The 13,226-nt window shown below is 36.1% G+C and overlaps 1 protein-coding gene across 1 annotated transcript; it reads left to right on the top strand.

The window, feature by feature from the left end:
• On the top strand, positions 1-1,694 carry LOC107663071 (protein phosphatase 1 regulatory subunit 3D-like). Its single transcript, XM_016453223.1, has 2 exons — positions 1-91; positions 188-1,694. Exons 1-2 carry the CDS (start codon positions 73-75, stop codon positions 1,081-1,083), a joined length of 915 nt encoding a protein of 304 aa, XP_016308709.1. The 5' UTR covers positions 1-72; the 3' UTR covers positions 1,084-1,694.
• Positions 1,695-13,226: the final 11,532 nt, after the last annotated feature.

Here is a 13,226-nt window from a genome sequence, read left to right as displayed (position 1 = left end):
AGCCTGGAAGCGTGTGAGAGTTGGCAACCCTTCAGTTATCCAGCTGAGATTGAAATAGTCATTGAGCCTGCCATGTTTCCACAGCTGCAGAGTATTACCTGATATTGCTTACTAGAACTTCCTTAGAACATGTAATACTCTAAAATATTTACAAATATGCAGAACTTAGAATGTTTCTCTTTTTCAGGTCTCGCATGGTACCACTTTCCATTAAACATGGCCTGGTCTTTGGGATGTTGCCATAAAGACACACCCCTCGAAGAGATGAACGCTGACCTATTTTTTACCACAGTATCAGATGGCTCAAAAGAAAGTTCCACACCGATTTTGCAGGACATGTCCTGCTCAAAAACAAACAGCGGAAAGAGGCCAGTTAAAATTCGTCCACCGAGCCCGAAGACTACCCCAAGGCCAACAGCAGGCCTGTCATGTGAACCACCAACCAAATCCATCATCCAGAGGCGGACGCAGTCGCTTCCATCTCCGTCAGAGACAAGGAGGCTTAGTCGCAGAGCCAGCGTCCGGTTTGTGGACTCTTTAGGCTTGGACCTAGAAAGTGTCAAGGTTTTTAAACGCGGGGAGGACCCTTTTGTCCCAGAGCATGTTCTCTTTCGACTGTTAACGAGCGCAGAGTTAGCCTCAAGTAAGGGGATGGAGATTTCCCTACCATATTTGAAACCGATGTTCTCAGTCCAGCCAGGTGACTGTTCAAACTTCACCGAGCGTCTGCGTTGCCAACAAGTATGTCTAGAGCGGGTATTGTGCTATGAGCCTGGCATTATAGGGATAGTTCAAGTTGTAAACTTGGCGTTTGAGAAGGAAGTGAGTGTTCGCTACTCTTTTACAAACTGGAAGAGTTGCTCAGAAACCAAGGCTTACTGGGTTGCAAGCAAATCCATTTCAAACGGGCCCTGCTGTGACACTTTTCGATTTCATCTACCCGTTCCTCCATATATCCTTCACCCTGGAGCAGTGCTGGAGTTTGCCATTTGTTATAAAGTAATGGGCATGCAGTTTTGGGATAACAATGGTGGGCAGAATTACAAATTAACCTGTCAGAGTTATAACCTGCCTGTGCCGTAGGAATGTGAAGACAGCGTGATACACTTTATCTGAGGACACTGAGAGTTAGATGAAACCTTTTTTAGAGCACTGTTTCACTTTTATATTTTGCTTGCAACCACCAGCATTTTCACTGTGATATACGTTGCTGACTTTCTGAAAGTCTTGATATTTCATTTGTAAATAATAACTTGAAGCCGTATGAAATATGAGATTTTTAACTTTAAGTGACGACTGTTTAACTGGACTGTAGCACTGAGAGTATTACTGTATGTTGATTTGATAATGTAATGTAGATTTAAAAAGTGCTTTTACTGTATTTTTTACCTTTCAGGTTTGCACTTACCTATTGTCACTATATGGTACATTTTCATAATACTTGTGGATATTGTAAACACAGATGTTGATAGAATAAATAAGGATGGGTAATCCCACTTGCATTGAAGAACTGATAAAAACAAACTATTCAGTCACTTTATTGCATCGCATTGTCCTTCACATAATGCCTTCCAATAAAGCCATATGTAGACACAAATTGCTGTATGTAAAGTGTTGCAGGGGTGACAGCTTTTTGTAGGCCAAAACTCGGATGAATTATATTTTTAGCACTTCCGATTCCATCGTCCTGAAGTCAGTTGGTTTTTAGAAATGCAAACTTTAATAGAAAATGTTTTTTAAATAAAGACTGAAAGAGTTGTTGGAAGTTGTTTTGTCAAATGAACTGGAACTGATGCAAACTACTGGCTTGAACTACAAGAATATGTCATCACTACTACAGCACTTTTCAAGTGTTTTTATTGTAGCTTCAGTTTGTTTGTGCCATGATTCAGTTTATAACAACAGTCATTTACATTTACAATAAATGATACTAAAAGTCATGTCTTGCATGTTTTAATAAAATTCTGTTTATTAAAACTAATGCTATTTCATATGTGTACCCTTACGAAAATAACCATAGTTTTATTATAGTAAAAGTGTATTGACCATGTTTTTTTGGCAGGTTGATGTATAACCACAGTTTTACTACAAATACCATAGTTTAAACTATGGTTAGCATAGCAAACCCATGGTTAATTTGTGGATACCATGGTTTAACTACAATAACCATGTCTTTTGTTTTTATTAGTAGTAAAACCATGGTTAATTTTCGTAAAGCTGGAATTCATAAATCATTGAAATATTTCCAGTACGTTTTATTTGTAAGATTTCAGCCTTTCTGGTATTGAAGAAATGTTTTTTATTTATTATTATTTTTATTTTTTAGTATAGTATTTAGTCTGTAGTACACTCAGTAGTTTTGAATCGAGAAGCAGTTCAATCGATTCACTGAAGAGATCTGACTCAAAGGAACAATTTTTTTTTATTAAACACTTGCTTAGGGAATACAAAAGTGGAAAAAACATATGACGAGGAAAAGAGCCAGCCAGGGGTTCAAGGTAGGGTTGTGACCTTCAGCGAGGCAAAATAAGGGACACATATTTATGATTAATATAAAAGATTAATTAATAAATAGGGCCTAAAATGAATTATAATCTATTAATCCATCTTTCTAATAATGTATATAAGAATAATTTCTACCAAGCTCTGATAATGTACTGATAATGTATCTGGAATATTATATAAACAGACTATCCAAATTTTAATAAAACAATAGGCTGATACCTTTAGAAGCATGGATGTGTCTGTCACTTACATTTACATTTAGTCATTTAGCAGATGCTTTTATCCAAAGCGACTTACAAATGATGACAATGGAAACAAACAAAATCAACAAAAGAGCAATGATACGCAAGTGCTATAACAAGTTTCAGTTAGCTTAACGCAGTACACGTAGCAAGGTTTGTTTTTAAATTATATAATACATAAAAAGAAAAACAGATTGAATAGAAAAAGAATAGAGCAAGCTAGTGTTAGAGGCCTTTTTTGCTTTTGATAAAGGTAAGGTTCACCCAAAAATGAAAATTCTTTACTCAGGTGGTTGTTCTAAACCTGCATAAAGTTCTTTCTTCTGTTGAACACAAAAGAAGATAGACTACTTTGAAGAATGTGGGAAACTAAACAGCTGCTGGTCCCCAGTAACTTCCATAGTAGGGAAAAAATATACTGAGTCATTGGGGACCAGAAACTGTTTGGTTACCCACATTCTTCAAAATATCTTCTTTTATGTTCAACAGAAGAAAGAAATTATTGTAGGTTTGAAAATAACTTGTGGGTGTGTAAACGATGACAAAATGTGACACAGTGAGCAACTGAAATGCTTCTCTGCAAACTGCGCGTTCATCATTAGTTTCTGGACAGACACATTGATAACGTTCCCATTCAGCCCTACACAGAGAGTCTTCTTGTGTTCAAAGGGCGGACCGGGCGGACGTGAGCCGCGCAGGTTTACCGCACGCTGCGTTCCGTGCATAGACAGGTTCCGTGTGAAAGAGCCTTAAAGGGATAGTTCACCCAAAAAAGAAAATTTGATGTTTATCTGCTTACCTCCAGTGCATCCAAGATGTAGGTGACTTTGTTTCTTCAGTAGAACACAAAATGAAGATTTTTAACTCAAATGTAAAGACATGAAACGATCGGTCTGTGCAAGAAACTGAACAGTATTTATATCGTTTTTTACCTCTGATTCACCGCAATGTCCGAACTGTCCTGAGCGCATCCTGAGCGAGCGTTCGTGTCTTCTTCTTCTTCTTGCTTCTTTTTGATCGCAGACTTATAAGTGCATTACCGCCACCTATCTCTCAAATGGACCATTGACTACAATCTCAGTTGGGAGTGTCAATGGTCCATTTGAGAGAAACAAAGTCACCTACATCTTGGATGCCCTGGGGGGTAAGCAGATAAACATCAAATTTTCATTTTTGGGTGAACTATCCCTTTAACAGCACGCGTTGTGGAGACTCCGTCGCTATGGAAACAAAGACACCAAAATACAATCACTGGCAAATGAGCTTCTCTAATACTTCTTATGAAATTTATTTAATTATAATGGCTATTAGTATTATCCACCCTGCAAAATCCTTGGCCTTTGTAAAACACGGGACAAATCGCGTCCCGTATCGATTTGATACGGACGCATAATTTTACCTTTAAATACAGGACAACCCTAGTTCAAGGCAGTGTTGCCAACTTAGCAATTTTGTTGCTAAATTTAGCAACTTTTCAGACTAGCCTAGCAACTTTTTCTTCCAAAAGCACCTAGCAACAAATTTAGCTATTTTTAAATTTTATTTGGCTACTTTTAGCAACTTTTGATAAGTGACTCAAACAATAAAAAGGCACACATTTTCCATCTAAATTTCACAAAAAGAGGAAACCAAAGATGCCTAGAAGTACATACATCACATTAATTAATTATTGCTATTTGCAGTTGTTCAATTTGATAATAACAATAATAATTTAATAATTGTTCATTTATGATACACCTTGTTAGTAGCTTGTACATGTGATTGTTGATCAGTTAGTACACTGTAAGAAAAATATCTAGAAAAATGGCAAAGGTACTAGTAATTTTCCAGGGCATTATCCGTTATCCATTATCAATTATCCATTATCCGTTGTAACCCTGTAACCCGAAAACACAAAATACAATGCGTAATTTAAAATGCAGGTAAAAACCTGTGATTTATTTTCTTAGAGTGTAGCATACTGACTACTAATACACTGCTTAAAACTATAATTGTTCAGAATGTGTAGTTTTACTAGTTTACTAGCTAATAAAAAAACTTGTAATCGTTCAAAAGTGTTCAATGTTGTATATAAAAATAGTTATTTATATTTTAACATTATATTATGCATTTATAGTATTTTACGAACACATTTAAATTAACAAAAAATATATTTTTGCTGAGATTTGATGTAGTGACAATCTTGCGTCGTGATTACGTAATGACGTCATCGCGCAATGACATCACAACATAATTTAGCAACTTTTAGCAACAAATCGACCTTCCTTTAGCAACTTCCCCTGAAAATTAGTTGGCAACACTGGTTCAAGGATGGCCAAACAATACATAGCAATTAAAATTTAGGAGAGAGAGAGAGAGAGAGCGTAATAATAATAAATATTAATAATAAAAATAAAATTACAAAAAACAATTACATTAAAAGAGCGACTTGTTCGACAGTCAGACGTTGTGTCCATTTTTGCGCCTGCGCGCGCAAGTCATCTTTTTTCCCGCGTTATCAAACCACAGCGTTACAGAACAACCGTCAAAAACGAAGTAAATCGCTCTTTAGCAAACTATTTTGAGTGGAAGTTGACAATTTCCGTCTCGGTAGTTGTATCTTAACGATCTACGTTAACTTCACATTATTAGTTAATAATAAAAAGTATGTAAAAGTTGCTCCTGAAGGCCAGTGAAGCGTCAGTCATAATCTGAGGTAAGATCTGAACACTTGGCCGACAGCCATAGTTACGATGTAATCTAATAATTAAAATATGATCGCCGTCAGCATGAATTTTTATGGTTATGTCTATTATTTTGCTGTTTCGTGCGACAGTAATTTTGCTGCCTATGCTGTAACGTTAACTGTTAGTTTAGAGCGTTATTAACTACAAATCCGCTAACAGCATAATTTGGTTAATATATGGAATTTGATTAATACATCGCATAAACAAATCTAAATCACATCGTTTTTTTTTTTTAATTCAGTTCTGAGAAATATGGATAACCTTACTGACATTTAGAAACTTTAAAGACAGCTGAGTCCTCATCTTTCGGGAATTGTGTTTTCCTTGAATTATCTGCGTCTGAAATTCATATTTATGAGTTCATATTTAATGTCCTCAGCATTTAAAACAGGTCATCGTCTGTGTATGATGGCACCTTTGCACGAGCACCAGGTGAGAATTAAACTCAGAAGAGCAGTTTACTTCATGGTTTTATTTCGGGGGAAATGGATTGGAGAATGGAAATTCTCACCTGAAATGCTTTTGTCTTCTGTACGTTAATTATATGGGACGCTTTTTATTCATTTATGCATAATACCGCACAAAGTTCACTATATTTTATTGCATAGGTTGAGAAACTGGTGGATGAGGCTTTCAAACACAATAATTTTCAAGACCTAGAAAAATGTTTACAAAATGAAAGCAAGGAGGAAACCACAATAAAATGTTCCAGACAATTCATGACCACGCTGGATAAGCTTTTCATCAGGGTTAGTTATGCGTTTATATATAACTTTAGTGATATATAACTGTATGAACCTCTTCACTGGATTTATATGCACTGTTGTTGTTTATATGTTCTTGCAGGAAATGGATCTTGGAAATGTGGACAATGCTTGTTTGGTGCTTACCGTTTTACAAAAATATGGTGAGATGCTGGTGTTTCCAGGCGGTGGAGGAATATCTGTAATGGTCGCCCAGGGATTTGTCAAAAAGATAAGTGTATAATCAATGTTTCTGTTCTCTCTATGTCTGTTTTGGTGAAGGAGAATAATGTTTTTATTGCTTAAAATGTATGTTTACATGGTGCAGTGGTTCGAGAAGGCCAGAAAGCTGTGGGTGGAAGCAGGGTCATCAAGAAATGAGGCTATGATAAAGCTGGCTGAGGACTTCTTTGATACACTGATGGTTTGTAATGGCACATTTTTGGGGTAAATGGAAATGCAGCAACAATCATTCGCCACATTTTCATGTAAACGCTTCAGTTGATCCGAATGAAACTTGATCAGTTATAAACTCGCAATAAGACTTTTCCTCTCAGAATTGTGAGATTATAAATCTACAAAAAATGAGAGATAAGAAGTTGCAATTACATTTTTTATTTTTATTTTAAATAACCTTCCATCTGAATCAATCTATGTTCTCAGTTGGATAAAAAAAAATACTTAAGAATGTGCATATGTTAATTTACGCCTTGCGATCTGGTCAGTGGAGGATACTGAATATTTACAATATATTTGATTTATTTACATTAATGCAATGGCTTTCACTAGTTCTGAGCATAGAAAACATGTAGTGTAAATTAAAATGTGAATCAGATTGCATTTAGGGTTCATATAAACGGCTTTCAGAATCTGAAATCAGACTGGATTGGTTTCCGATTGATGACACTGAAAAATGTAAACATACCTATTGGCAGCACTGAAATGTCACCACTTATTGGTGCAATCTGAATTGGCAGATGTAAATGCTAGGAAAAGAGTACACGATCAAAAAAGTGCAAAAGAAAACATAATTAGGGAGTTCAGAAAACATGATTCCAATTTTTTCTATGCACACACACACACACACACACACACACACACACACACATATTGTATTACAGTATTCTGATTTGTGCATTTCATTTCACCTTTGCAGGTTATTCATGAAAGTTGTAAAGAAGGTGAGTGTTTTGCTCCAGATTTTCAAAAGTTCAAGTTCAAGAAAAAGACAAAGGTGAAGTTGTGCAGAGCTCTGCATTCAGTTCAGCTTGTGTATCCCCTCAGGTACATATGAAGTTACAGAAGCTCTACTTAGTCACATTGGCAGACTGGCCTCTGATGCACAAATAAGCATTGTGATTCAGAAAGAGGTAAGAGATTAAATACATTTCTCAAAGGAAAGCCTTCCTAGCTTCAGTCACCATCAGTATGCATGGAAGTAATCATTTCAACCATATTGAAAACTCATTCCACACCTCCAGTCATGACATGTCACTTGAGCTGTGTTTACCCAGACTTTTCCAGAAATAGAAGACTGAATTACAGGAGGGGATGTATGAAGGATTATTATTTACTCTTATTGACAGGCAGCAAAGAAAATCAATGCTATTCTGGAAAAGATTCCCATGGAGCTGAAAAAGAAAAAGAAGATCTTGTCAACTCAAGAGGCTTCATCTATGATGTATGTTGAATGATGGTGCATTATCACTCTCCTGTGTCTTAAGAATTTAACCATACATTTAAAAGTCCCCTTCTTGCACCTTTGGATGAATTAGTTCTGGAAAGTACCTGTAGGGGTGTGAATATGCTTGAATTTTAAATCTGTAGTGTGTTGTGTTTTTATCAGGAATGCAGTGGCCAGTCAAATCCTCAGAGGTGGAGGTTAGTGTAAAAATCCATTGTAATGAGTATACTTAGTTTAGAAAGTGTGATCATAGAATTATACTTAAACACATATTTAAAAAGAATTGTAAATGCTATGATCATTACAAAACTCATTTCTAGACTGCACTCATACTGTGACTGATTGTAGCTGCGTATCTGTTGTGGTTCAGATTATGATTTGCAGGTGTCTTTAATGGAGGCCCTCTGCAGAATGGCTTCACCAGCTCAGAGGAATCAACTAGCTGACTCCTGGTTTACAATGACCTTTGTCTCCTCTGCATTCAAAAAGATCAAGGATTCTGAGTTTGAGACTGTCAATATGGCCTCACTTGGAATTAGACATCTTAAATGGATTTTTTTTTGGGTTGCATCGGATTTTAGAGTATGTTTTGTGTATGTGTTTTTTTGTGACAAGACTGTAGGAAGTTTCTAAATATGGTCAATGGCATGCAAGGAGATGGGAGAAGGTACTTCATATCTTTTGACAGCTTTCGCTTTTTTTAACAGATTGTATAACATGTCTTGGTTTATCTTCTCACAGCGTGTACTCCTACCATTGCCTGGAGGCATTTTTGGACAAGCATGAGGTTAGTTTTCACATTTAAAAGGGTGAATATTGAAATATATACACTGTTTTTTTTTTGTGCAGTTTTGAACCACAAGTATATTTCTGTTTTATAATATTTATAGCTGCTCATGCCAGAGGACGAGAATCTGGAAGCATTCTGGATTGACTTTAATCTAGGAAGTCAAAGCATCTCTTTTTACTTCTGTGTGGCTGATAAGAATGCCCAGGTAATGAGTTTATAGTCTCTTAGAGTGGCCACATCTTACATTTGACCTTGGAAAATATTAATAATATATAACACGGTTTTCCAAATGGGGATTTGCATAGCCCTGGGGGTTTGTGAGTTGATGAAAAGCTAATAATTATATCAAATGTAAAAATAAAATAAATGGCGCTGCACAATAAATGCAATATGATCTGATGTATTCAGCGTCTCAGAGCAGTTCAATTCATGGTAAATGCAGCAAATCTTTTAAAGGGGTCATATGATGTTGCTAAAAAGAACATTATTTTGTGTATTTGGTGTAATGAAATGTGTTTATGCGGTTTAAGGTTCAAAAAACACATTATTTTCCACATACTGTACATGATTGTTTCTCCTTTATGCCCCGTTTTTCTGAAATGCGTTGATTTTTACGACAAAGTAGTTTCGCTTTCACGATGAAACACACAGCGTCACACACAGCGGGCTACAGTGAGCGGCAGTGATTCGACGAAGAGCCGTTTTAGGTAGGCGTGGCTGACTTAACTTTTATAAATAATATCTCTTTGGATTTGAGACTTTATATTAATATTAATTTTTCATTTTATAATCCAGTTGTAATTTAAAACAGTAATACATTTTGTTTATATATCAAAATAATTATTATTATTCAATTTGATTGGGTTCCTAATACACCTGTGTGACTCTAATGTGGACTGAGGCATTATCTTTTTACTTGCATGTCATGTGACCATGCAACATCAGAGAACCATGATGAGTATGCGAATGTTTCGTTGAATTATTGTAATATTAGCTTAAAATCTCGGGATACTTCAAGTATATATTTCATGTCTAAGGGTTTTGGTTGACAAAAACATTTATCTCTGGTATATAATTAAGCACAAAATTATGCTTTGACCGCACAGGGCTATTTAATCACATTTGACAGTTTTTTGGAAGAAAATGAATAGAAATATGAATGTTAGATGTCTCTCTCCTGTCAGGATGGCCAGTGGAGCACTCTGTGTATAGTTGAAAATGAGCTCCAGAGTTACACAGTAGAAGGTAACAGTCAACATTGACTCTACACAGACACAAACTCTTAACAGGTCTTCTGCAACTGATCTCAAAACCCACAAAACAATAGTTCTGGATCCATAGTGGACTTTCTAAGATCAGGATTTGTCCTAAGCTGTGTATAAAAACACACATCTATCTATATTTGACTTCACAGAGGAGGATGGCAAGAAGGTTCTTCATCTGGTTCTGACTGAGCCAGCCAGCATTGACAGCTTAGAGGGCTCCAGAGTCACCATCAAATTCAGCTCATCTCTAGACATCCTGCGAGCCACTGAGAGTGTTTATGGTCAGGCTAAGAACAGGGTGAGTGATGTGGCTGATGTTACTTTGTCTCAAAAAGACCTGCCTGTACATCCAAGTTGAAGTTGTATAATGAAGAGTAGAAATGTCAAGAACCAGTACTTCATCTAAGCAGAACTTTTACTTTAGTGTATGCTTAAATAAAATGTTACCGGTCTTTCTTTCAATATCGCATTTTTCCCTAATCCAGTTAAATACAAATCCACACAATCTACTCTAATAAAGAGTATAACATAACTATATTAATGAGATAATCTTAAGTTAAACTTTTACATGGCATTGCTTTTGTAAGCTTTACACCAGAGTGATTAGTTCAAAACTAAATGAATGGTTCGACATGATGATTAAATGTGTTTTTATGTGGTCATTAGGATCTTATAATTTATTTGATACATTTTTGAGCTGGAGAAGCTGTACAACTTTAACGTATGATTAAATCAGCTAGGGCTGTCGCGATTCGTCGATTTTATTTGACTATTCGGTTTTTAAAAATCCTCGACTTCGTCAGGCCGTTGGCGCCCCCTGCAGGCCTTTGTTGTAATGCGTAACGTACATTAGCTCTATTGTTTATAATACATTATGTATTTTAACAATTTTGCTCAATAAAACCATATGATTTCTTGCTTTTGATACGTTTATTTTAACTGATATGTGCTTTAATTATTTACATGCGTGTAGGTTAAGTACGTGCGTCACACAGCGGCTCCGTTCACCATAGTTCCACAGGAACTGTTATCATTTACATGTGGAGTGTCTCAAACTCCATCTCTGCATGTTGCACATTTACATTTTTCTCCTAAATAAATTCTGGTAAATAATATTTTTGGTAAATACTCCTTTAAAAAGTGTTTTTTGATTATAATTTTATTTTTAGTAGACTAGAACACGTGGATATGTTGTCATTCTTACACTATAATACTGAACTTTGATTTCAGTGATTTGGACTATGAGATGGACACTTGCTTCTTGCACTTTATGTTTCACTTTACTTTTTTACTTTTGGATTTCATTTGGTTTAATGAAATATAGTTTAATAAAATATTCTTAAGTAAAACTGTAGATTTTTTTTGTGGGAAATTAATCGCTTAGATTAATCGATAAATTAGTCGATAGATTAATCGAAATTAAAATAGTCATTAGTGGCAGCCCTAAAATCAGCTAATAGGAATGAAACGCTTATATTAAATGTGTAATTACTTGTTGTTTGCAGCAAATCACCAGTCATATTTTTAATCCCTCTTGCTGGATTTCAGACGTCTGTTAGGAAGACCTCTATTGTGAAAACACCTGTTCACGTCAACCTTAGTTCACAGGTGAGTCAGGCTCAAAGGATAACTTTAAACTTAACACTTCTTCCTAAGTTGAATTGTGACATTGCAGGGTGGCTTTCTCTCATAGGTTGTGGTTTTTTTTCACAAGGGTTTAACTGTCTATGTTAAAATAACAGGTTTTTGTTCCTGAAAGTCAAGTGTCCCCCTCTCTGCGTGTAGAGGGAAGAGGGTCATCATCAGTCAGGCATGGCATTCCCTGCCAGCCTCCCACACATCCAACACCAGATATAAACAATGTGTCCCAACAGGTAAGAGAGGATGCTCACAACATAAACATTGTAATTGTCCATTTCAGGACGCCTGTAGAGCTTTTATCGAGCATTAATGATGTTTTGTGAGAGCTTTGAATTGACCACAGACCTGATGTCATTCAAAGCTGAATATTGTTCCCTCTCAAGCCATTTGTGAAACACACCTGCTTGTCTGATATTTTTTTTTAAACTAGGCTTTTTCTCTGTTACCACCAGCTGCCTGATGAAAATATCTGTTATGTAATTGCCTTCATCAGGGCTTAATTTTAATTAATGATTGTTTATTCGATGGTGTATCCAGGTGTGTTATTAAATGAGATGATTTGTATAATTAACTTTGGTGAACTGTTGTGTCCTCATTTACCCTGTCGAAGTGACAAGTTTGTATTGTCTCACTTTTAACAACTGGAATATGGTACACCGACTCACATCTGTTAATGCTGCTGTCATTACAGCTTTGTGTGCACATGCTAATGGCATCATAGAGGCCAGAAGTCTCTTATTCTTCAGAGCTAAAAGTGCAAATCTATTTTTCATCAGATGGTAACCCCTATAAAGATGAGGGTGTCTGAGTCTTGCATGTATATCTCTGGCAGTGTGGGGAGTAAACAGGGAAGCTGTTCCTCCATCTGTGTGCTGCCTGCAGGTAGGTCCATTAAGACTTTATGACAAATCAGTAAAAAATTATTGTAGAATATCACAGATAGCTCTGTATATTTCCACAGCAAGAGTGTAAGCAGTCTCAGCTCTGTTGTCGATTACTACACAATAATTTTGAATTGCCCCTTAGTTTATAAAAAGGTTTATTGGAAAGGTTATCTCTTACTTGTAGTGAAATCACAGTAACACATAGCCATCTGTAGAATTTAATGTCATTTTTATAAGCAGTATAAAATTTTGTAACTGCTTGTTTCCTTTTTTCTAGTGTCAAAGCCAATGGTAAAACCAGCTCTTCAGATGATGAGCTCTTCAGAGAGAAAGAAGGAGATTGAGCTTAGAGAACTCATGATGTCCAAAACATCTTCCAAGGTGTCTTCTCTTAGTTTTCAGTGTGAGAATAACCAAAAGAAGGCCCATGCAATTCAAGCACAGGTATGACCTCTTTAGAAAGTTTCAGATACTTAGGTCTTAACACTTACCTTTTTCCCAAGGAGCACATAAAAAAAATGTAGGGGCGCAATGCAAATTTTTCAAATTATGTGTTTTAGCTTAATCAGGGGATATAAGGAAACATTTACAAAGTCTGTGAAAGTGATTTTGTGCCTCTTTGAGATGGCACAATAATACTCCATTCACTTGCAGAACGCAAGGTTCTAGGGGGCACATAACTCTGAAGTAATGAATTTAGGTAAAGGGGTGCAGAGCCAGTGGTGGTTTTGTAGGCAAACATCAAT

Source organism: Sinocyclocheilus anshuiensis, unplaced genomic scaffold (genome assembly GCF_001515605.1).
Source record: "Sinocyclocheilus anshuiensis isolate Anshui unplaced genomic scaffold, SAMN03320099.WGS_v1.1 scaffold2161, whole genome shotgun sequence".
Taxonomy (NCBI): domain Eukaryota; kingdom Metazoa; phylum Chordata; class Actinopteri; order Cypriniformes; family Cyprinidae; genus Sinocyclocheilus; species Sinocyclocheilus anshuiensis.
The sequence above is the reverse complement of the archived record's forward strand: the minus strand, read 5'-3'. Positions and strand labels throughout refer to the sequence as shown.